At 54.2% G+C, this 25,310-nt stretch overlaps 1 protein-coding gene across 12 annotated transcripts in view; it reads left to right on the top strand.

The window, feature by feature from the left end:
- Positions 1-25,310, top strand: part of PDE1C (phosphodiesterase 1C) — a 458,978-nt gene that overhangs the window by 111,254 nt on the left and 322,414 nt on the right. For 10 of the 12 annotated variants that reach the window (XR_010726522.1, XM_066238369.1, XM_066238368.1 and 7 more), the window contains one exon: positions 23,366-23,416. The exons of 1 other annotated variant lie outside the window; for it this stretch is intronic. Coding sequence is in view for 10 of the 11 variants with exons in the window: in XM_066238369.1 (XP_066094466.1) it covers positions 23,366-23,416 (51 nt within the window). In the remaining variant the exon portion in view is untranslated. Of the gene's footprint in view, positions 1-13,281; positions 13,353-23,365; positions 23,417-25,310 lie in introns of those variants that run through there. One more of the 12 variants, XM_066238378.1, reaches the window with a different exon arrangement.

Genomic DNA, 25,310 nt, shown 5'->3' with positions numbered 1-25,310 from the left:
GATGTAGTCCCCTCTCTTTAGCCTCCTCTCCCTCGTCTTTTCTACTCAGTTGATGACATCTTCGTTCTTGCATTTCTTTGGACCAAATGCTTAGTTAGAGCAGTGGTTCCCAACCCCCAGGCCATGGACCGGTACCGGTCCGTGGGCCATTTGGTACTGGTCGCAGAGAAAGAATGAATAACTTACATTATTTCCATTTTATTTATATTTAAGTCTGAACGATGTTTTATTTTTAAAAAATGACCAGATTCCCTCTGTTACATTCGTCTAAGAAGACTCACTCTTGACGCTTGTCTCGGTCACATGATACATTTATCCATCCCACCCTAAAGGCCTGTCCGTGAAAATATTTTCTGAAATTAAACCAGTCCGTGGCCCCAAAAAAAGGTTGGGGACCACTGCTTTATAGTCATTTTTGACCTGTCTCTTTCCCTTATATTACACATCCCCATCCGCCACCAAATTCTGTCATCCTCTGGAACTGCTGATCTGGTCCCTGTCCCTATGATGCTGTGTGGATGGAATTAGGCAGTATGTCACCTTCTGAGAATGGCTTCTTTCACTCAGCATAATGCCTCTGAGATGCATTCAAGTTGCATGCATCTGGCATTGAGGCTAGGCCAGGGTATAGGAGAGGAAAAAAACAGATAATTTACCATTGTTCTGGTGGTACTTTGAATTCTTGCTTTTTCTCTTAATCTGCCCGAGACTAGTTTCAGGGTCCTCAAAAAGATGTTCCATGCCTTCTACTCAAGTTTTGTAGCCACATCCAGTGGGAGAGGTAGGGTGGTGTGTGTTTACTCCAGCTGACTTGGAACCAGACCTCATTCTTTCTGTTTTCTTTATTTTAATCAGGAGTAAGTCTTGAGCTTTTTCTATGGACTCATCCTATATTCAGATGATATTTTGTTTCCTTCTTTAAAATTAAAAAAAAAATTTTCTTAAATGAGAAGTGGGGAGGCAGAGAGACAGACTCCCGCATGTGTCTGACCGGGATCCACACAGCATGCTCACTAGGGGGCGATGCTCTGCCCATCTGGGGTGTTGCTTCGTTGCAACCAGAGCCATTCTAGCACATGAGGCGGAGGCCATGGAGCCATTCTCAGTGCCCGGGCTAACTTTGCTCCAATGGAGCCTTGGTTGTGGGAGAAGAGAGAGAGAGAGGAGAGAGAAGTGAGAGGGGGAAGGGGTGCAGAAGCAGATGGGCACTTCTCCTGTGTGCCTTGAGCAGGAGTCGAACCTGGGACATCCATAGATTGAACTGATGCTCTACCACTGAGCCAACCGACCAGGGCATCCTTCTTTAATTTCCTAAGATGCTAAATTATATTATAAAGTTAATAGGTTCTTTGATATTATTCTTATAGTTCTATAATAAACATGATTTGTTTAAGCTGCGTAGTAAAAATACCTTTTTGCTGTCAGTCTGCTAACTGGTGTTTATTTACTCTTATGTCTGTGTTCATATTAGTAACGTCATAAAAATGTTAAACTTTTTCATGCTCTCTTTTAGTGTCTTTTTCTTCTAAGTCATTATCCCCGCGGGCTGACATTAAGATTTGCTTAGCTCCTCTGGGGAGGTCAGCTGGTCTTCCTCCCTGGCAAAAATTGGGCGCTGTGTGTCATGGAAAAATGCTCCGTGGTGTCTAGAGAGATCCAGTCGTGGTCACTAGGGGCTTCTTCCAGGAGGTACGTGAGCTTCCTCCAGCATCAGTTAGCAGGTGACTCAGTGGTCTGTTCTCTCCTGGGCCGTGCACAGTGTGGAACCTGGGAATCCTGCTCCTGCCTGAGTCCTACCCAGCTGTGTGCAGGGGCAGGGGCAGCGGGCCAGGTTCATGTAAGGTGGGAGTGATCATTTCTGGTGACGTCCCAACTGTCCTCTCGTGAACGCTGTTGAGCCAGGAAGGACCAGCTGAGTGATTCTGGGCAGGTGACCTTGCCTCTCTGCACTGCAGTGTCCAAGGCCGTCACGCCTTCTAGCCTAACTTGGGCGTGCTTGGGCTCCGAAGTCCAGAAAGGAAGCCGGGTGGGCCTGGCGGGTCTGGACGGAGCTGCTGATGGAGCAGGGCTGCGCTGCAGGCTCAGAGGGTGAAGCATTTTGTCATCTTCCACAGAACAGCAATTGAGTGCTCGGATTTCCTCCCCGTGTTCTTTTTCCCTTGGGTCTTGTCACCCCGGCTGGTGCCCAGACAGAACTGAGCTGCCGCTTGGGGACTGTCGCCATGGTTTCCAGGGGCTCCCAGCGAGGCCTGTGCAGAATCTGCGTCCTCCCATCAAGGTGAACAATGGCTGTCTTGAGAGCCACCAGGGAGGGCCTCGAAACCTCCGCTTAGCAACGGTTTCCCCCCGTTGCTTCCAGAGGAATGGACTTCTCACCTGTTCTGGAGAAGCTTCGGAGCTGTGGCCCCTCCGGCGCCCCCTTCCCTCCGACTCCCTTTGTCTTTAAGGTTGAACTCCATGGAGGTGTCCGTGAGGGACTCTGCCTGGGGACCCTTCACTCACTGCCTTCCCCTCCAGTTGAGAAAGTGAGGCCTGTGCAGAAGGCGGCTGACACGACTCGCCGCGGTGATCCAGTTCTGACTCTCTGGGGTTGCGCTGAGAAGGACTGTCAGGGCCAGACCTGCCTTCGCTCGTTCCGGAAGCAGGTCCCAGCTGCGCTGTGCCCAGCTGTGTGGTCCCGGCTGCCTGCTTCCCCTCTCTGGGCTTTGCCTCCTTCCGGTCCAGAGGGGAGGGGGATTGTGGGTTGGCAACATCTTTTCCAGCTGAGGTGATCTAGAGCAGTGGTCTCCAACCCCCGGGCCACAGACCGGTACCGGTCCGTGGGCCATTTGGTACTGGTCCGCAGAGAAAGAATAAATAACTTACATTATTTCTGTTTTATTTATATTTAAGTCTGAATGATGTTTTATTTTTAAAAAATGACCAGATTTCCTCTGTTAAGTCCGTCTATGACTCACTCTTGACGCTTGTCTTGGTCACGTGATACGTTGCCGCTAAAATTAAACCCATAAACTAGCAAAATGAGTGAAAAACAAAATTCCATCGAAAGTTTTTTTGCGAAGTGGAAAAGGGCCTCTGAGGAGACAGAAGAAGAACCTACGACCTCGAAGAGAAAGAAGGCTTCATTTAACAGTCAATACCAGGAGTCCTACTTGGAGTATGGATTTATCACAACTGGTGATTCTCGCACACCAAGGCCGCTCTGCATAATATGTGGCGACTAGGTAATGAGGCAATGAAGACTTCAAAACTGCTTCGCCACTTGGAGACCAAGCACCCTACTTTAAAAGGCAAGCCTTCTGAGTATTTCAAAAGAAAAAAGCATGAACAAGAAGGATAGAAACAATTACTGGTGGCCACTACATCAATAAATGCGAGTGCACTGAGAGCATCATACTTGGTGGCTAATCGTATTGCTAAGGCTAAGAAGCCATTCACCATTGGTGAAGAATTGACCCTTCCAGCCACTAAAGACATTTGTCGTGAACTTCTAGGAGAGGCTGCGGTTAAAAAGATAGCACAGATGCCTCTTTCGGCTACCACTGTCACTCGGCGCATTGAGGAAATAGCAGAGGACATTGAATCACAATTGTTGGAAAGAATTAATAAATCACTGTGATACACTCTCCAGGTTGATGAATCTACAGATATTGACAACAAGGCAATGCTACTTGTTTACGTGCGTTATATTTATCAAGAGGGTGTGCATGAGGATATGTTATGTGCACTATCATTGCCAACCAAAACCACAGCCGCAGAACTATTTAAATCGCTGGGTGACTATATATCAGGAAAACTGAAATGGTCTTTTTGTGTCGGCATATGCACAGATGGAGCTGCTGCCATGAGCGGAAGGATGTCTGGTTTAACTACTTGGATTAAGGAGGTTGCACCTGATTGCGAGTCTACACATTGTGTCATTCACAGGGAAATGCTGGCTAGCCGAAATATACCACCGGAATTTAACAGCATATTGAATGATGTCGTTAAAGTTATTAACCACATCAAAGCACAACCCTTCACTCGCGCCTGTTCGAGCTGCTTTGTGAGGAAATGAACGTGGAGCACAGACACCTTCTCTTATACACAGAAATAAGATGGTTATCCTGAGGGAGGTCCCTGGCCAGAGTGTTTGAATTACGAGAGCCGCTGCAGAGATTTCTCTCAGAAAAAAAGTCACTGCTAGCAGCACATTTCAGTGACGAGGAATGGGTCGCAAAACTCGTTTACTTGTGCGACATATTTAACCTCCTCAATGAACTCAATTGGTCACTTCAGGGGAAAATGACAACTGTCTTCAAGTTGGCAGATAAAGTAGATGCATTTAAAGCCAAACTGGATTTGTGGGGATGACGCGTGAACAGGGGTATATTTGACATGTTTCAAACATTCGTGGGAATTTTGGAAGAGACTGAGTCCAAGCCTTCATTGTCCCAGCTGGTGCACGATCACCTGTATTTGCTTTTAAGAGAGTTTAACGCTACTTCCCAACCACAAAACACCCACGAATTGCCAAGGAATGGATCCGCGATCCTTTTGTCAACAAACCAGGTGAATCCAGCGTGTCTGTGCAAGAAGAGGATCAACTACTGGAGATCGCAAATGACGATGGCCTTAAAAATAGACTATGTTCGAGACTACAACTCTGCCGGTGTTCTGGATTAAAGTCATGGCAGAATACCCTGAGATCGCCACAAAAGCACTAAAAACCCTGTTGCCATTTCCAACATCCTATTTGTGTGAAGCGGGATTTTCTGCAGTGACAGCAACCAAAACAAAATTACAGAATAGACTGGACATAAGCAACACACTTCGGGTGTCATTGTCTCTCCCATTACCCCTAGATGGGACCGTCTCGTTGCAGAGAAACAAGCTCAGGGCTCCCGCTGATTTAGCGTATGGTTGTTGAGAGATAGGCTACTATCTCTCATTCTATATAAACATTACAATAAATAACCCTTAACTTACAATATTCATAACAATGGTGAGTTGTATTTTTCATGCACTTTATATTTGTTTTTGTGTTGTATCTTATTTTTAAGGCATGTTTAAACGTTACCATAGCGACTGGAAAGTGTTTGGAGGCAGAGAGGATGTTACTCATGTTATGTTGTTGGTGCGATGTTAAGAGGACGCTTCTAATAAAGTTGCATACCAGTACACAGTGGATTCATGTTTATTTTTATTGTTGTAGGCTCATGATTGGTAGCGAGCCTGAACCTATCATGTTACATATTGATGTCAGACATGAAACGTTGTCAGAATAACGAATTTAAATACAGCCTGAATAATGAGGACATGCTCGTTCCTCCTTTAACTTAGCCCAATAAATATCGTAAGTTCGACAATTATATTTAAAAATACCACAGTTTTTATGCCGGTCGCATAATTTTATTTTGTGCATTTATCCGTCCCACCCTAAAGGCCAGTCTGTGAAAATATTTTCTGACATTAAACTGTTCCATGGCCCAAAAAAGGTTGGGACCACTGATCTAGAGGTCTGTGACTCGATGTCTGCCAGCTGAAGCATGGGGACTTGGTGCGGGATTGCTTGAAGTTTTCCCACGGAGGGTTCAGTGGTCCGGGAGAAAGAGCCAGGGCTTTGGAGTTGGACAGACACAGTCAGATCACCACTGGCCGGCGGGGCGGGGGTTATCTAGTGGAAACATTGCTGACTCAGAGGTGCCTTTGTGCAGACGAGAAAAGGATGCCCCTTTCTGAAGTTACGTTTTGCTGGAAAAGTCTTCCGATACGTCCGTGGTGACTATGATGTGACTTGTACTCCCTGGAACTGTGCAGTGTACAGCCTGCCCACCTGTCCACGACAGCTGTCTGTGTCCTTGGGCAAGTTGTCAGCCTCTTTGGACCTCCGTTTACCCGTCTGGAAAAGGAGGATAGTGACGTGTTATCTCCCTGGGTAGTGGTGAGGACAGAGATGTGTGTTGGAAGTCCGGGCTTATACAGACTAGTTGCTCTGAAAGGGTGAATTTCTCTTTTCTTTTTATGGGAACACTCTTCCTGGGATGGTTTCTTCAGGGCCCAAAGCACCTCCCCCTTTCCAAAAGAGCAGCAGGTGTTGGCCTGGTGTTTCCAAGGTGGGTTTGGAGCGTGGAGTCCCAGCCTGTTGGCTGGCCTCAGCTTCCCCTGCTGTCTCGGGAGGTCATCGCAACGTGCCTCGGAATGCTGCCTCTGTCCGCTCCTCAGGAGGGCAGGGAAACCCCCAGGGGGAGGCGGATCCCCTGGGGCACAGAGTGGCGTCACCGTCACCATTCGGAGGTGGTGAGGAGGCTCAGGAGAGCCAGGGCCAGAAGGGAAGGAAGGAGCTCTTGTCTGGATGGGGTGACCCTGGAGAGACCTCCATGGGGGGGGGGGAGCAGAGACACATGGGCTGCTCATGCCTGGTCCTGTTCCACCCGGGGTCATGGCACGCGTGCTGGTCACCCACAGCATCAGGGCCATTGCTTTTGGGCCCTGATACACGAGCGGGCATTTATTAGTTGGAAAAAGGGGAGAAGGATGTGAAATCAAGGCAAGGGCGTGAATAGAGGGTTGGAGTAGAGTGCCCAGAGGGGCCCGTAGGTAGAGAGCTCAGGATGGCTGGTGTGCAGGGGTGTGGAGGGAAGGGGGTGGGGCTGGAGAGGGGACTGGGGCCACTTCCTGTGGGCCGGCCTCTGGGAGCCTGCAGATAATTATAAGACAGGACAGGCTGGATGACTGACAACTCTATGGCCTTTAGGGGCCAGACAGTCACCAAAACCAGGGAGTGGGTCAGTTACTATTTGTCGAGGGGCCTGTGGACCAGCGTTATTCTGAGTTCTGGGGTACAGAGATGAGACTTCACGGGGCTTACACTCGGTGACTCGGCGGCTGCTGGTGATGGGGAGACTGACAGCTGCCCTGGTGGTCGGGAAAGCCTCTGGGGGCGTGCCATTGGGTTGAGACCTGCAAGGTGAGGAGGCCGCTGTGCGAGGGATGAGCTCTGTAAGAGGCAGGGTAGTGTAGTGGTTAAGAGCGAGGTTCTGGAACTAGACTGCCTACTTTTGAATCTGGCTCTGCCATTGACAAGCTGTGTGACCCTGGGTGGGTCCCCTAACCCGTGTGTGCCTCTGGTACCTCATCTGTGAAGAGGGGATAACACTAGCTCCCCCCCCTCCGGGGTATTGAGAGGGCTGCATGAGCTAGCACGTGCAAAGTGCTGAGACTGGCACCTGGCAGGTGGAGGGCCCCCGGGCACCGCTGCTACTGGGACCCTCCGTAGCAGGAGCGCAGCTGCCAAGCAGGAAAAGCAGCTGGAAGGCGCTGACGTGGGAACGTGTTTGGTGGCTTTAAGAGAGAAGAAGGGGCCAGGGTAGCTCGAGCTTAGCCAGCCTGCAGAAGAGATGAGGAGGTGTGGTCAGATCAGGGAGGGATGTGGCGTGAGCACAGCGAGAGGTCCTGGAGGGTTTTGAGGGGGTAAGTGATGTGGTCTGACGGTGGTGGCTACACGCACAGGGGCGAGGGTGGCACGGGGGCTCTGGGAGGATTTTGGGGTCCTCTAAGCGAGGGGCCCTGGTTGCTCAGTCCAGAGTGTTTGAAGAGGAGCAAGAAGGAGACAGAGGAATTAGCCTGTGCTGTAGAGGTGAAGCCCACAGGGTTTACAGCTGGAAGGACTGTGGGTAGGAAGGAAAGAATGGAAGTAAGGGAAACGGAGCATTTTTGTCCTGATCAACTGTACTGGGGAGAGGGGGGCAGGAGAAGGTTATGTTTGTCCCCAGATGGGAAACCAGGGTTAGGCAGGCGTCTGGGAGACGGACAGGTCTGCTTTGGCGTGTTCTGTGTGAGCACCCCACGCACACCCTGTCTCAGGTAGGCGTCTGGGACGAAGCAGGCCCCTTGCGAGCACCAGGGACCCAGGCAACTGTGCTGAGCTGTTCCCAAGGGAATTTAGATCATTTACTTTTAAACACTGCTCCTGCCAAGTCCCAGACACCTGCCTCCAAGTTGTGACTCCTGTTAGTCCCCGAACTTCCATCCGGCTGAGAAGACGAATTGCTAGGCTAAGAGCGAGCCTTTCCCTGGTGACGCGGCTCTTTGCTTCCAGACGGAGGAGGAGGAAGGTTCCTAGTGGCGTGGACAGGCTCCATCCCAGGGCCGCTGTGGCTGCTTGACCAGCTCTGGCTTCCCCCATGCATGCACCAGCCTTCAGCTCGCAGCCGCGTGTGCCAGGCCCCATGCTGGGCCCGAGGGAATCAGCGTGAGAAGACACGAGCTGTGCTGTGAGGAGCTCAGGCCAGTGGGCATCGGAGTTCTTGCCCAAGGACATGGTATCCTGTGCCTAGTTTGATTTATTTGGTGCATTTGATCTGTTCAGCCTGCAGCTGGTTGCTAACGATGCAGTGATTTATGCTGTTGGATGTAATAGTACCGGCGGCGCACGCCAGAGCCACGAATGGGAGGCATGTGTGTGTGCGTGTGTGTGTGTATGCGTGTGTGTGTGTGTGAGTGTCTGTGTGTGCGTGTGTGTGTGTGCGTGTCTGTGTGTCTGTGTGCACGCATGCTGGCTCTCATGAGCTCAAGGTACGGCGAGGAGCTTGGATTAAAAATGGAGCCACTCTCCTTAGTTCTGTGAGGTTGACGTCTCACCTTGGATCTGAGGAGCTCGGGTTGTTTGGGCTTTACGCCCTGCTGGCAGCGTGTCCAGGGTGTCCTGACCCTCCTGGTCAGCTCTGTGCTGGGTCCTGCCTGCCGGGGGGGTGGGGAGGGTGTGTGTGTGTTTCCCTCCCCTTCTCTGCTTGCACCCTCCTCCTCACATGCACACGCTCTGAGCATCTTTCCTTTAAGTAGATTTCAAAGTCATGCTGTTAACAGTTTGTTTGTTTTTTGCACAAAATTGTTGGAAGAAACAAGGGAATTGGACATGAAGATCTCTAGGGGGCACATTCAGAACCACCCAGCGGCTTGCCAGCGGCGGCTTAGACGACGTGCTCACTGGCCCTCTTCCGAGTGGGTGCTGTCCTGGGCCACCTTGTTTCTCAGAGTGTGGTCCCTGGGCCGCGCCCAGGTCCACTGGCATCGCCCGGGAGCTGGTTTGGAAGGCAGAGTCCCAGGTCCCACCCAGTCCATCTGAAATAGAGCCCGCATTTTCGCAGTATCCTCCCGTGACTGCAGGGCAAGGCTGAGAGGCGGGGCTTCTGACCGCAGCAGCGCAGAGCACAGAGGGCGTCCTTTACGTCACCTGAGAACCGAGGACAGTCTTGCCTGAGAAGGTGGAGGTTTGGCCCAGCCCGGGGAGCGCTGTGGAAAGGAATGTCGTTAAGCAGCGGCTTGCTGGGGCTTATTTAAAATAAAACATACTTTCTCTCTTTTTTTGGCCATGATTTGGTGGATTTGACTCTTGTGGGTCAAAGCCTAGGGGTATTTTTATCAAATGAGGAGGGAACTGGGCCGGTCAGCCTGGAGAAGAGAGGGCCGAGGGGCGGAGACCTGGCAGCTGTCGTCCAAGGTGGGAAGGGCCGCAGGAGGACGGACGCAGCCCGTTCTGTGAGTGGCAGGAGGAGGACCTTCAGACAGACGTCGCCCTCATGAAGAAGAGCTCCCTGAGGTCGGGCAGGCAGGCAGGAGCCGGCCACCTGCTCATCTGGGATGTTGTCAGGGATCCAGCAGGACACATGGAGTTGGACCAGACATCTTTATTTTCATTTAAAAAAAAAATTTCAGTTATAGTTGACACATTACACGAGTTTCGCGGGTACTGCCTCTTGGTGAGACATTCAAATGTCTTGCGAAGTGTTTCCCCTACAAATCTAGCATCTATCTGACACGACATGTAGTTATTACAATAGTCCTGTGTTCCGTATGCTGTACTTATGTCCCCGTGGCTGTTTTTATACCTGGCAGTGTGTGCTTCCTAATAGCTTCACCTCTTTCACCCAGTCCCCCAACCCCCTTCCATCGGTGACCTTCAATTTGTTGGACAGACAGCTTTTTTTTTTGGTCTTTTTCCAAAGTTAGAAGCGGGAGGCAGTCAGACAAACTCCCGCATGCGCCCGATCGGGATCCACCCGGCATGCCCACCAGGGGGCGATGCTCTGCCCATCTGGGGTGTTGCTCTGTTGCAACTGGAGCCATTCTAGCGCCTAAGGCGGAGGCCACAGTGCCATCCTCAGCGCCTGGGCCAACTTTGCTCCAATGGAGCCTCGGCTGCGGGAGGGGAAGAGAGAGACAGAGAGGAAGGACTGGGGGAGGGGTGGAGAAGCAGATGGGCGCTTCTCCTGTGTGCCCTGGCCGGGAATCAAACCCGGGACTTCCACACACTGGGCTGATGCTCTACCACTGAGCCAACTGGCCAGTGCTGGACAGACAGCTTTTAATGTGCTTTCCAGCCATGTGAACCCGAGAGAAGAGAAGGGCTCAGAAAGTGGGGTTTCAGCTGCAATCTCATTTCCTGATCATGGTAGGTGACTTAACTTTTGTGTGCCTCAGTTTCCTCACCTGAAAACAGGAATAGTAATGCTCACCACGTCGGATGGTGGGAACATTGACGGAGACTTCCGGGTGTGGTGTCCCTGCCATGCCCGGTGCGCAGTGGGGGCTCGTACAGGTTAGTGTCCCGCCCCCTCCCCACGTGCTCCTTTCCTCAACGCCTGTCTAGGGTGGGCTGCAGTTATCTAGTTCACAGATTGAGCAGCCAGTTCGATGTTGGGTTTTCGTCTCATACACCTCTGGTCCCTTTAACTGCTGGTGATTCGTCTTGGATTGGTTCACTCCATTGGGGTGTTTTAATGAGGCCTGGGTAGTAGGGGACCCTGTAATGGGCACCGCTTTGGTCTGTCGAGCGGCACCCCTGCTGTGAGCCTGCAGCCCGATGTCCAGGGTGGTGTCAACCCGGCGGGTTAGACAGAGCCTCACCGGCTGTCACCGTCAGAAAGAACTTGGGTCCACGGCGGTGGCAGTGCTGTGGCGTGACTGCTGACCCTGGGCCGGAGTTCCAGCCCCTGAATCTAGAACATGTTAGACGCCTGCTCTCAGACAAGTTCACGTGACCATCTGCAGAGGTGACCTGTTTGCAGGCGGGAGTAGGAAAGAGGGCGGAGTGGCAGCCAGAGGCCTTTTCATCACCATCCAGATATACTGCTGTCCTTACATGGCTTGCTGCCACACTCTTTCTCAACAGGAAGCTTCTCTTGCCCAAGAGAGGAGAGATATACGGTGTAGCTGGTGCATCTCGCCTGCTCCCAGGATCCGAAAGGCACCACACTCCCCTTCCTCTGCCCTGGGGCGGCTTCGCCACCCTCCCCACCTCACTGACGCTCCCTGTCCCAGGTGTCCGGAAGTCTCCTGCTGCTGCTCCTCAGTCAGGGTCACCGTGACCTCTCTGTTCTGTGAACAGGGACCCTCTTCTTCCAGCAGCCAACAGAGTCTGGGCCGTGCCATGTGTTAGTTCTGTGCTTCCCCAGGGAGGCTCCTGAGGGCAGGGCTGCTGGCTCGGCCAGGTGGTTGCCACTGGACTGCCAGCAATTGGTGTCAGGAGGCTCGGTGCCAGGGCCCCAGTCTCAGGTGGGCTCCTGGCCATCCAAGGACCAGTTAAACCCATCCTCGAATCCAGCCCGGTGACAGGAAGGAGGAGGCTCAAGGGCACTCATTAGAGGTTAATAGACTTTAATATGAGCAGCAGGAAGCCGTGAAGGTCGGCCACTTGGAAAGGGGGTCAGGGAAAAGGAGGCAAGGAGTGATCAAAATGAATGCATTTTACTTTTTTTGGACATCCCACTTGGTTCTGTAAAGGACTGGTGCAGCGAGAAAAGAAGAAATAAAATACGTTTGTGGACTGAAGTAGGATATAGCTTAATAAAAAAATGTTTCAAGTCACGACCAGATAAGAAAGACATGTGTTACATGAGCCTTTGCTATCTGACCCATATTCCTCTAAATTGAAAAAGAAAAAAAAAAAGTAAAGGAAACACGGTTCCGGAAGCTGCCTTCTCTGGTTGGCGAGGCTTATCCGATTTTTCTTCCGTCTGTGTTTCTGGACGCTCCGGGCTCCGGGAGCCGGGGCCTCTCCGCCGTCCGGCGGGCAGCGTGCAGCTCCGCAGGGTTTGCCCATTTCTAGAGGTGGGCAGGGCCTGAGAGGTGCCACTCTCAACTGTCAGCCCCGATGAGTCGTCGCCACAAATTGGTTTTTATTTTCTTTTGTGCGAGAGCCTGATTCAGAGTCGACTGGACAGCCAGGTTGGCCCTGGAGGTGTAATGAGGCCGTGCCAGGCGTGCCTGGTGGGAGGAGGAGGGAAGGACGCAGGCTGAGGGCGGCCGATGCCTCTTCTGTCGCTGGGCTCACGGCCCTGCCGGACGGCCGAGCTCTGTCCCCGGGGGAGCCCAGTGCAGCGTGTTTCTCTGTCCAGCTTCTGACCGGGGGCTGAGTGCGGGGGGGGGGGGGGTGCTGAGTGCGGGGGGGGGCTGAGTGCGGGGACTGAGTGCGGGGGGGGGGCTGAGTGTGGGGGGCTGAGTATGGGGGAGCCTGGGCCTCTCGGGCCGCTCTTGGGCAGCAAGGCTCACACGTAGTACAGACTTTCGGGGGTGGAATGTGGGATGGGGGGCACCGGGGTCCAGAGCACTGGCCCCGTCACAAGGTGGGACTCGGCCCCGTTTCCAGATGTGCCACTTGCTAGACGCTTCATCTCAGGCAATTTATTTTCGTTCTCAAAGACTCGGTTTCCACATCTGGAAAATGGGGAAATCATAGCAGTATCCTCCAGAGGTGCTATGAAGATAAACTTAGGTAGTGAATGTGACGTTCTTAGGCTGCTTTTCAAGTATTATATGGTGTTGCTCACTTTAAACAACTCCAAAGGCATATTTTACGTACGGTTTGAACGAACTCGGTTACCCTTGTGAAGTATCCATTTTATGGGCCTGTCCTTTATGTTCCCTGCCACCTGGCGGGTGGGTTTTCCTATCTACCCGTCCTACCTTCCCCTCCCTTGCCCGCCCTGCCGCGGCAGGCTTTGGTCAGGAGTCACAGGCACATCTTGCTAAGCTTAGTCTCAGCATCAGAAAAGCCTTCTCAACACAACACCTGATTTGGCCATCGCCAGAGTTATACGCTCTGATGCTTAAAACGGGTTCCGGGGGTTGCATGCATTAATACTTATTTAACCAAATGGGGACAGAGGAAGCCAAACCCTTTGCTTCACCCTTGACGAGTCACTGCGTGGGAGTCAGGGGCAGGCTGGATCCCCTTCTCTGAGAATGCTGGGCCCGGAGCTGGAGGAAATGGGTGACGTTTCCAGCTCCGCTGCCTGACCTTGGACCCCGGTCTGACCTTGGACAAGCCGCTGGATCTCTCGGGATGTCGGTTTCCTTGCCTGTGAAAGCGAGTAGGTTTTGCCTCCTAGGGGCTGTGTGTATGACTCGGACTGCTTTTCATGCTGAGATGAATTTGATTCTTGTTTCTATTCCCTTGTTCTATTTTCTACCTGGGGGAGGTTTCATGGGGTTTGGGGAGACACCTGGTAGCTGGGACTCTTGCATGAATGTGGCAAGGAAGCTCTTCCCTTTGTAATTAGCTCCTCCCTCTTCAGGGTCCCAGTGCTGTGGATACTGGTCCCCTGTGCCCACCTTACAAAAGGACCTCTCTCGACTGACAGTCTCCGGGGCTTGTGTGGGATACGAGACCCCAGGCAGGTGACCTTCCCTGTCCTCTGAAGGCTAGTACATGCCTTACTGCGGCGAGAGGCACAGGGGACAAAGCCCGTTTTCAGTGACACTTTCCTTTAAGGGTGGCCTTCTCTGGGGCACAGCTCCTGTCTTGGAAGGCTGAGTCCTGCATGGAAAGGACTTGGGCACTGGGGCCACGTACACCTGGGTTTGGACTGGAGTTCTGCCTCACAGCTGTGTGGTCGTGGAGAAGCCGCCCGACCTTTCTGAGCTCTGGGGTCCCGTCTGTCTGTCAGACGGCAGTGACATCTCACTCAGTGTGAAGGCAGGGCTGTGACCGGTTGTCCACAGCTTCCCCTGGTAGCTGCAGTCCGGTCAGTTTTCGACAGCTGTTTCTGAAGGGCCGAACGGGCACTCACAACACGCGGAAGTGCTCGGGGCGTGTTAATGCTCTGGCTCCTTTCTCCTCTGGTGTTTCCAACTCTTGGCCCGTTGCTCTCTGCCCGGTGGGTCGGTGGACAGCTGGCCACTGATCCCTACAGTAAATACTGTGTGCCGGGCACTTAGGACCTGGCGATATAGTGGGTTTTACTGTGGCAGACAGTCTGTGCTTGTGGGGAAGGAGAAAGGCAGCAAGCCCGTCACTGGGTATGGAGACTAGGAGACAAGGGAGGTGGGGGCTGGGGCAGAGGGGGGGTATGGAGACTAGGAGACAAGGGAGGTGGGGGCTGGGGCAGAGGGGGGGTATGGAGACTAGGAGACAAGGGAGGTGGGGGCTGGGGCAGAGGGGGGTATGGAGACTAGGAGACACAGGAAGGTGGGGGCTGGGGCAGAGGGGGGTATGGAGACTAGGAGACACAGGAAGGTGGGGGCTGGGGCAGAGGGGGGGTATGGAGACTAGGAGACAAGGGAGGTGGGGGCTGGGGCAGAGGGGGGTATGGAGACTAGGAGACAAGGGAGGTGGGGGCTGGGGCAGAGGGGGGTATGGAGACTAGGAGGAGACACAGGGAGGTGGGGGCTGGGGCAGAGGGGGGTATGGAGACTAGGAGGAGACAAGGGAGGTGGGGGCTGGGGCAGAGGGGGGGTATGGAGACTAGGAGACACAGGAAGGTGGGGGCTGGGGCAGAGGGGGGTATGGAGACTAGGAGACACAGGAAGGTGGGGGCTGGGGCAGAGGGGGGGTATGGAGACTAGGAGACACAGGAAGGTGGGGGCTGGGGCAGAGGGGGGGTATGGAGACTAGGAGACACAGGGAGGTGGGGGCTGGGGCAGAGGGGGGTATGGAGACTAGGAGACACAGGAAGGTGGGGGCTGGGGCAGAGGGGGGTATGGAGACTAGGAGACACAGGAAGGTGGGGGCTGGGGCAGAGGGGGGTATGGAGACTAGGAGACACAGGGAGGTGGGGGCTGGGGCAGAGGGGGGTATGGAGACTAGGAGACACAGGGAGGTGGGGGCTGGGGCAGAGGGGGGTATGGAGACTAGGAGACACAGGGAGGTGGGGGCTGGGGCAGAGGGGGGTATGGAGACTAGGAGACACAGGGAGGTGGGGGCTGGGGCAGAGGGGGGTATGGAGACTAGGAGACACAGGGAGGTGGGGGCTGGGGCAGAGGGGGGGTATGGAGACTAGGAGACAAGGGAGGTGGGGGCTGGGGCAGAGGGGGGTATGGAGACTAGGAGGAGACACAGGGAGGTGGGGGCTGGGGCAGAGGGGGGTATGGAGACTAGGAGGAGACAAGGGAGGTGGGGGCTGGGGCAGAGGGGGGGTATGGAGACTAGGAGACACAGGAAGGTGGGGGCTGGGGCAGAGGGGGGTATGGAGACTAGGAGACACAGGGAGGTGGGGGCTGGGGCAGAGGGGGGGTATGGAGACTAGGAGACACAGGAAGGTGGGGGCTGGGGCAGAGGGGGGGTATGGAGACTAGGAGACACAGGGAGGTGGGGGCTGGGGCAGAGGGGGGTATGGAGACTAGGAGACACAGGAAGGTGGGGGCTGGGGCAGAGGGGGGTATGGAGACTAGGAGACACAGGAAGGTGGGGGCTGGGGCAGAGGGGGGTATGGAGACTAGGAGACACAGGGAGGTGGGGGCTGGGGCAGAGGGGGGTATGGAGACTAGGAGACACAGGGAGGTGGGGGCTGGGGCAGAGCGGGGGTATGGAGACTAGGAGACACAGGGAGGTGGGGGCTGGGGCAGAGGGGGGTATGGAGACTAGGAGACACAGGGAGGTGGGGGCTGGGGCAGAGGGGGGGTATGGAGACTAGTGACACAGGGAGGTGGGGGCTGGGGCAGAGGGGGGTATGGAGACTAGTGACACAGGGAGGTGGGGGCTGGGGCAGAGGGGGGTATGGAGACTAGGAGGAGACAAGGGAGGTGGGGGCTGGGGCAGAGGAGGGGGGTATGGAGACTAGTGACACAGGGAGGTAGGGGCTGGGGCAGAGGTGGGTATGGAGACTAGTGACACAGGGAGGTGGGGGCTGGGGCAGAGGAGGGGGTATGGAGACTAGTGACACAGGGCGGTGGGGGCTGGGGCAGAGGGGGGTATGGAGACTAGTGACACAGGGAGGTGGGGGCTGGGGCAGAGGGGGGTATGGAGACTAGGAGACAAGGGAGGTGGGGGCTGGGGCAGAGGAGGGGGGTATGGAGACTAGGAGACAAGGGAGGTGGGGGCTGGGGCAGAGGAGGGGGTATGGAGACTAGTGACACAGGGAGGTGGGGGCTGGAGCAGAGGAGGGGGGTATGGAGACTAGGAGGAGACAAGGGAGGTGGGGGCTGGGGCAGAGGGGGGTATGGAGACTAGGAGGAGACAAGGGAGGTGGGGGCTGGGGCAGAGGGGGGTATGGAGACTAGGAGGAGACAAGGGAGGTGGGGGCTGGGGCAGAGGGGGGGTATGGAGACTAGGAGGAGACAAGGGAGGTGGGGGCTGGGGCAGAGGAGGGGGGTATGGAGACTAGGAGGAGACAAGGGAGGTGGGGGCTGGGGCAGAGGAGGGGGGTATGGAGACTAGGAGGAGACAAGGGAGGTGGGGGCTGGAGCAGAGGAGGGGGGTATGGAGACTAGGAGACAAGGGAGGTGGGGGCTGGGGCAGAGGGGGGGTATGGAGACTAGGAGACACAGGGAGGTGGGGGCTGGGGCAGAGGGGGGGTATGGAGACTAGGAGACAAGGGAGGTGGGGGCTGGGGCAGAGGGGGGGTATGGAGACTAGGAGACAAGGGAAATGGGGGCTGGGGCAGAGGAGGGGGGTATGGAGACTAGGAGATAAGGGAGGTGGGGGCTGGGGCAGAGGAGGGGGGTATGGAGACTAGGAGACAAGGGAAATGGGGGCTGGGACAGAGGAGGGGGAGTTGGGAGCGGTGACCTTAATAAGAGAGTCATGGAAGGCGTTCCTTAGAAGGTGACAGGTAGGCACGGGAGCTGAGGGTGACCTGGGACCAAGTCTCTTTCTCCCCAGTGTCCCGTCCAGTTCTCTTGGCTGCTGCTCAGGACTTTGCAGGTGGAAGGCAGGGTGTGGTGAGGCCAGACACCTGCTCGCACTCCTGAGTCTCACCCTCCTAGTAACTGGAAGATGCCTGGGACCTGACCCCAGGTCTGTTTTCTTCCCTGGGAGTCCCCTGTGTCTGGCTTCCCAGCCACCAGACCTCGCAAAGGGTCTCCCTGGGCGGGGTCCCCGAGCCTGAGGTGAAGCCACAGGCAGTGCGGGGCAGGCTGCCCTGCGGGGAGCCAGGCTCTGCCCCACCCCGCCTGCCCCGCCTGCCCTGCCCCGCCCCGCCCCGGCATGCCCGTGGTATGTTTCCCCTGGCACCCAGCACCTAGCTGCGTTTACTCTTGCCCAGGTGCCAGGGCTTACAAAACAAGGGTGGCAGTGTTTTTGGTGCCATTTTTGGTTACAAAACAGTGTGCACCTGCTCAGACCACCGCCACCACTGTTTGGACTGCCCTGCCCTGTCCTGTTCTGATGGCCTGGAGTGTCAGCTGGGACATCAGAGCCACCTTCTTTGCCCCGGGCCACTGCTTTGTGCTAGCTTCCTGTCTCACCTGCTGTCCTCCCTCTCATCTCCGTGGGGAGCCCTGGTTTCCAGATTTGTTTCCGGCCATTTTTTGGGGGGGGGCGTGGGGGGCAGGGGACATACAGCACACACACCAGGGGAACACTTCCCTCAGGGTGCCGCTTTGCCGATACGAATGCAGCTTCTGAGGCAGGTGATTAATCCTAGGATCCTGTCCCCGCTTACAAGGGTTCTGATTCAGTGGATCTGGGGTGGGACCAAGGACTCTGCATTATCTTCATCCCTGTCTTCACCATCACCACCATCACCACCATCTGAAAGTTAGCGCCCTAGCGGGTCCCACGTGGGCGAACCCGAGCTGAGAGGCACCGCTTGCCTCCCTGGCCTGCTCGCCTCTCAGCGCAGAGCGAAGCCTGCCGTGGGCGTGCTGCTCAGAGTCCAGCCCGGCCCCGAGCTTCGTGCTGGCACCCTCTCCACACATGACAGGGCGGGGACTGCTTTTATAAAGAGCCCTTCAGCAGGCGGCGAGCGGCCCACTGATCGATCCCTGCAGTTATGTTGGTGGTCTTCATGGTTGAGTGTTTCTTGGAGCCGTGTCTGTGCAGGTCATAGTGACAAAACAGCAGCAGCCTGGAAAGAACTGAGCCGGGGTAACTATTCCTGAAGGACCCCGCGCCTCCGCTTCCTCCCCAGATATTGCTTGGATAAAGGCGTTCGAAGTTATGCCATTTATTGGTGCCTGGGAGCCATGGCTGCCCTCCGGAATCGCCCAGGAGATAGACTCATCCTGACGCTTGGGTCTCCTCTTCCGTCCCCGGACCCCGTCTGCTCGGCCTGGGGTGTGGCCTGGGCTCCAGGACTTCTCAAGTCCCCTCAGCGATCCTGATGTGTGGCCAGGGCTGCCGAGCACCGTGTGACCTCACGGAGAGGGGGTGGGCGAGTCCTTTCTCGAGTTTTATAGGCGTCCCCTTGCACCAGAGCCAGAAAGTCCCCGGAGTCTGTGACCCAAGACTGCTGTAAAACCTGAGTCTGGAACATGTTTTATATAAATAAGCAAACAAACGTACATAGACAGCATCCAAAATTATATAAGTAAAATACTAGTTGGTTGTTTTTGATTTCTTTAATAATTTATTTTCTGATTATTAGGACGGTAATGCTTATCGTGAACCGTTGAGTTTATATAGAAAAGCGTGTGTGTGTGCACACACACACACATGCACACACTCACACAGGCTGAAAATCTCTCCGAAGGCCAGCGCACAGGAGGTATATCTGTTACTGTGTCTGGTGCACGCGTACCTTCCCTCTGTGCACATGTAGCCTCGACATAGAATTCTGCGTCAATGAAATCAGCAACGCATCCTGGTCTGTGTGCTTTGCCCAACAGTATGACGTGGATAATTTTCCTTAAATCTGCACCATCATTTTTATGAGATCTTTCCAAATTCAAGTTCTAGTAGTCCCTGATAGATGGGGCATCTGCTTGACTGTTAAAGTGTGCTGCGCTTTTCTAAAACAAAAGGCAAACAGCCCCGTGGGAAGACCCTGCGGGTCAGGGGCCCTGGCATGCGCGTAGACTGTGAGGCACGTCTGGGCAGCGTGTGGCGGGGCTCAGAGGGGCTCGGCAAGCCTGGCCCACAACGCCTTTTCCTAGGGCTGGTCTCTGTTGAGGTTTAGTTTCATTCTTTTATTTTCATTCTCTAAGAGGTCCTGTTTTTACTTGCCTTCTGGACCGTACCGAGAGTGTAGAAAGCCCAGCGCCGTCCGGCCCAGAGCTGCCCCCTGAACATGCAGGAAGGCGGAACCACCTGCAGGGGGCGTCTTGGTGGCGCCCCATTGCTGGCCTGTGGACAGGACAGTGCCCAGTCATTGAGAAAGGCCGACACTCTGCATTTATATTTGCAATCTCTTTGATTTTTTTTTAAATGTAGGAAACTAATTGTTTACAAATGAAGGACCGTGAGACGAAACAAAACACAGGTGGGATTTTTACAGCCCTCTGGAAGTCCGTCTGAGGTCTGGATCTATTCAGCCATCTGTGGCCATTGGTATGGACTCTGTCTCCCTCATTCAGTTCTAAAAACACGGACTGAACGCATTATTCTGTGTGCCAGCTACTGTTCACAAGACCGGAAGTACAAAGGTGAAAAGTTATGGCCCTTGCCTTGGGGGGGGGGTAGTTGAGAGCAGTTGTTCTCATGATAGGATCCCCAACCAGCATCCTCAGTAGGTCACCTGGGAACTTGGTAGAGATGCAAATTCTCCGGCCTCACCCTGCACCCACTGAGTCAGAACCTGCATCTTAATGAACGCTGCAAGCTGTTTGAACAAACCTTCCTGGTGGTTAATGCCCGAAGTTTGAGAAGCACTGGCTGGAAGGGGAGTCAGAACTGAGGGCATAGATGTGTGAGATGGAGAAGGTGTGGCGGGCACCAGGGAAGCTTTTAGGAAATGGATGGCTCCCCCGATCTGAAAGGATGTGGTGTAGTAGTCGGCAGGTGGAAAAGCAGTAGCCAGCAGGTGGAACAGCAGTAGCTGGGCAGGTGGAACAGCAGGTGAAGCAGCAGTAGCTGGCAGGTGGAACAGCAGTAGCTGGGCAGGTGGAACAGCAGGTGGAGGAGCAGCAGCCGGGCAGGTAGAACAGCAGTAGCCAGGCAGGTAGAGCAGCAGCAGCCGGGCAGGTGGAGCAGCAGGTGAAACAGCAGGTGGAACAGCAGTAACCAGCAGGTGGAATAGCAGGTGGAACAGCAGTAGCCGGCGGGTGGGACAGCAGTAACCAGCAGGTGGAATAGCAGGTGGAACAGCAGTAGCCGGCGGGTGGGACAGCAGTAACCAGCAGGTGGAATAGCAGGTGGAGCAGCAGTAACCAGCAGGTGGAATAGCAGGTGGAGCAGCAGTAGCTGGCAGGTGGGACAGCAGTAACCAGCAGGTGGAATAGCAGGTGGAACAGCAGTAACCAGCAGGTGGAATAGCAGGTGGAGCAGCAGTAGCTGGCAGGTGGGACAGCAGTAACCAGCAGGTGGAATAGCAGGTGGAGCAGCAGTAACCAGCAGGTAGAATAGCAGGTGGAGCAGCAGTAGCCGGCGGGTGGAACAGCAGTAGCTGGCGGGTGGAACAGCAGTAACCAGCAGGTGGAATAGCAGGTGGAACAGCAGTAACTGGCAGGTGGAACAGCAGTAACCAGCAGGTGGAATAGCAGGTGGAGCAGCAGTAGCCGGCAGGTGCAGTAGGGAGGGTGTCCCGAGGAGGGGCAGCAGGAGCGAAGTGTAGGGCGTGTTTGGGATTTCTCAGCTCAGAGCCCACGACCAGGATGCTTTAGGCAATACAGTGAGCCGAGAAGCATAGGTGCGGCCAGGTGTTCCATACCTGGCCAAGGTAGCTGGGTCGCGGGTTAACATCACTTAACAGGGAGTGTGGCATTGGGTCTGCGTCTAGGAGAATAATGCTGAGAGCAGGCTCCAGGGTCCTTCTGGGCAGAGACAGCTCTCCCGGTGCTCCACTGACCTGGATCGGATCCCAGCCTCCCCTGCCATGACGCAGATCTGGGCCAGCAGTTCCCACCCCAGGAGAGGGTGGGGGGAGAGGAGTGCGTTGGCAGCCGCCGCCTGTCATAGCGACCGCGGTACCCCCACCCCCTCCTCCCCACGGGGAAAGCAGGGCTCTCCATGCTGAAGGTGTTAGTGGTGCCGGTGTTCTCTGTGGCTGCACGCTCTTTGTAATCCTACTTTAAAAGTAGCCCATCAGCTTCTTCTTTTTTTTTTTCATGACTTTTATATTTTAATAAATCACATTTGAGGTTTTGATCCAATTTTCACATTGGCAACATACTATAATACAATAGTTAACATAAAAATGCTAATTGAACATTAATGATAACATACAAATGAGGTCAAATACTTTAGCTGAGACAAACCACTTTCTATTCAGTGCTGGTCAGATTAAGCCAATTCAATACTTGGTAGGGCATGAACAACTTTTTTTTTTTTTTAATAATTTTATTTTTAATGGGGCGACATCAATAAATCAGGATACATATATTCAAAGATAACTCCAGGTTATCTTGTCGTTCACTTAGCCCATCAGCTTCTATGGTGAATATTTTGGAAAAGAAAAATCCTTGCTTTATTTTCCAAAGAAGACACACTTTGGACCGAGGACAGGGAAACGCCTCTCTATACCTAACTGGGGCTCGTTCCCTTGTACCCTCCTCCTGTCTGTCTGTCTGTCTATCCTTTCCCTTCTGAATTGCTGGGCGGAGAGATCCTGGGAGCAGGATGCAATGTCACCTCCCCCTGCTGGTCATTTTGCATAACGTCTGGTTTGTAATTCACAGAATACAGGAGACCTGAGGGCCAGGCACGTGGCAGAAACACGGTAGACGGCCATTGAACCCTTTCCTGTAAAAAACTGCCCACGTGGAGCAAATTAAAAAATGTTTACCTTTGTGAGAGGGTGAAGTGAAAGAAATCTTTTGAACTCCTTCCATTCTTTGCAAAATGATGGCTATATTTATGGAGCAGTCCTTCCTTTGGTCCTGCTGCTGAAAGCTCTCCTACCTTCAACGGTTACATTGGCAACCCTCTTTGTTCCACCTCTGTGTCAAAGGTTCTCTTTCTTTTCTTTTTTCTTTTTTTTTTTTTGTATTTTTCTGAAGCTGGAAACGGGGAGAGACAGTCAGACAGACTCCCGCATGCACCCAACCGGGATCCACCTGGCATGCCCACCAGGGGCAACGCTCTGCCCACCAGGGGGCGATGCTCTGCCCCTCCAGGGCGTTGCTCTGCCACGACCAGAGCCACTCTAGCGCCTGGGGCAGAAGCCAAGGAGCCATCCCCAGCGCCCAGGCCATCTTTGCTCCAATGGAGCCTTGGCTGCGGGAGGAGAAGAGAGAGACAGAGAGGAAGGGGGGGGGTGGAGAAGCAAATGGGCGCTTCTCCTATGTGCCCTGGCCGGGAATCGAACCAGGGTCCCCCGCACGCCAGGCCGACGCTCTACCGCTGAGCCAACCGGCCAGGGCAAAGGTTCTCTTTCTAAATGAAAATGAACAGGTTTTCCTGCTGGACTGCTCTGGATCTTCATTCAGGGGGACCACAGACACCCACGCCTGTGGACTGTGTACGTTGTGAAACGCCCATGGTGGGGTTCATAATATAAATGGAGGGGGTATCGATAATGACTCCAGGGACATGACAAAGTTTATACATGTGGAAGCCCCCTGTTGGTTAGGGCCTAAATTTAAATATCCTTCTTAATAACGACCAACCTTGTTATCTTCTGACACCCCTGCCTCCTCTGTGTCCCCATTCCTCCTCCGAGCTGATCGGACTTACGGCAGGTGGTTGGGGGACAGCGTGATGAGAGGCGGCCTGGGCCAGAAGGACAGACACGTGCCCGGGCTCGGAAGCCAGGGCCGCGTGACTCTTACAACGCGGACACAAGCCGGTTCGTTCCTGCAGGCCCGGGGAGCTCAACACTGGTTAGGTCTCCTCCAGCTTCGTTCCCGTGTCCTAATCAAACGGATCGAGACCCCTGACCTCGCTTGGGCGCCGAGCGCAGAGCTGGAGAGACGGGGGGCGCAGAAGCGCGGTGGTTTCTGTTGTCTTACAAAGGCTCTCGGGCAGAGCTTGCTGTCAGACCACCCGGGGCGTTAGCGGCAGGCTGGCCTGTTCTGTTTACACACCTGTGCCTTGTTCTCAAGTGCATCCTCCCAACTTTTGTCTTTCCAGTTGCCAACGAAGCTGGAGACAAGGCTGCCAGACCACTCGCCCGCTTCTCCCGTGAGTAAACCTTTCTCTCCTTTCCTGGGCTCCCTCAGGGGCCCTTTTGCCCGCTCAGCTCGCCCTCGTCATCCTGCCAAGTGCCTGTAAAACACTGCCAACAAAGAGTACTATGAGATGTCCTCCCCGCGTCCGCATTCCACGCGAGCCCCATCCTGGCCGAGCTAGTCCTTGCTGTTGTCTGTCTAATCCCGAGAACTGCTGGTCTGTCGAACCGTCCCAGGCCTCGCTGTTCCAGGTGGGGTCCGGCGAGCAGAACAGACATTGCCCCGGGGGGTTGTGAGGGATGCAGAGCCCCAGGCTCACCCCGACCTGCTGAGCAGAGCCTGCATGGTTACAGGTCCTGGGGTGACTTCTGTGCGTGTCTGAGTCTGAGAGGCGCTGCGTGGGGAGCCCTCTGAGTGCCCTGTGGGGGGGGGGAGGGATTTTCGTGAAGACAGAGAGAGGAGTGTGGGAATGTTTGCAGGCGGCAAGGCCCACACGCTGTGAAAGCGTCATGGCCGCCCAAGGTGGACTGGGCGCCAGCTCCACGGACTTGACCTGAGTTAGCTGACATTCTGAGGCTGGACGGGTGGAATGGTTTTTCTTGGCACAGGACTTAGGGTCTCAGGCTGGGTGGGCTGGGTGCCCAGAGGTGGCTGTTGGTCCTGATCATCTGGGGTAAAGACTGTGAAGCACACGGCCTGCCCGAGGGCTCCGGCAGTGTGAGGGGTTGTCGTTACTATTTCCCTTAGTCACCTCCTCCCTCTCCTTCCCGCCCTCCCTTCCACGTATATTTGGAAGATGTTTCTGTGCCCAGCCCTGGAGACACAGATGAGTAAGTTTTGTCTTCAAAGAGCTCACAGTCTAATCAGAGAGGTGGAGAGGTGAATGGCTATAACCCAGAGTGTGGAGGGGAATGCTGGCGAGGGGGCAGGTGAGTGAGGGCTTCTCTGACCTGTGCTGGGAGTGGCTTCAAGGGAAACCTGGTGGGGGACAAGCGTGAGCAGAGGCCTGGAGAGTGAGCAGGGCCGGGGGAGGGCTAACATATAGAGAAGGAAACATCTTTTATTTATTTATTTTTTAAGGTGAGAGGAAGGGAGATAGGGAGGCAGACTCCTGCATGCGCCCTGACTAGGATCTACCCAGCAACCCCATCTGGGGTTGATGCTCGAGTACCAAGCTACTTTTAGCACCTGAGGCAGACACGCTCAGACCAACCTAGCTGTCCTTAGAGCTTGGAGCCATGGCCACAGGAAGGAAAGAGGGAGAGAAGGGGGAGAGAAGCAGATGGTCACTTCTCCTGTGTGCCCTGCCCGGGAATCAAACCTGGGATGCCCATATGCTGGACTGACACTCTATCCATTGAGCCACTGGCCAGGACCGAGAAGGAAACTTCTAATCTTAGTAAAATGCCAAAGCCCTCAAGGTCCGCCCATGTTCATTATGCTGAGTGAAGTAAGTCAGACAGAGAAAGACAAAAACTGCAATCTTATATGTGAAATCTAAAAAAGCGAAAACCGAAGTGAGTACAGTGTGGTCATCGTAGTTAATAACATATTATATATTTGCAGTGGCTAAGAGACGTAGATCTAGAAAGTTCTTATCACAAGAAAAAAAAAGTGTCACTGTGTGTGGTGATGGATGTTAACTAGACTTATTGTGATCTTCACTCTGAATTATTTCAAAATGTATACAAGCGTGAAAGCATTATGTTGTAAAACTGAAGCTAATAGAATGTTATATGTCAGTTACATCTCAAACCACCCCCCAACAACCCCCCCCTTACCATAAAACCAAAAAACAAAACCCCAAACCAAACAAACCAGTATAACTTCTCAAGGCACAGAGGCCTTGCAGTGTTCAGACATGGCCACCAGGCGGCAGGAGAAGCCCAAGGTTTGATGTGCGTCTC

Source organism: Saccopteryx bilineata, chromosome 7 (genome assembly GCF_036850765.1).
Source record: "Saccopteryx bilineata isolate mSacBil1 chromosome 7, mSacBil1_pri_phased_curated, whole genome shotgun sequence".
Taxonomy (NCBI): domain Eukaryota; kingdom Metazoa; phylum Chordata; class Mammalia; order Chiroptera; family Emballonuridae; genus Saccopteryx; species Saccopteryx bilineata.
The sequence above is the reverse complement of the archived record's forward strand: the minus strand, read 5'-3'. Positions and strand labels throughout refer to the sequence as shown.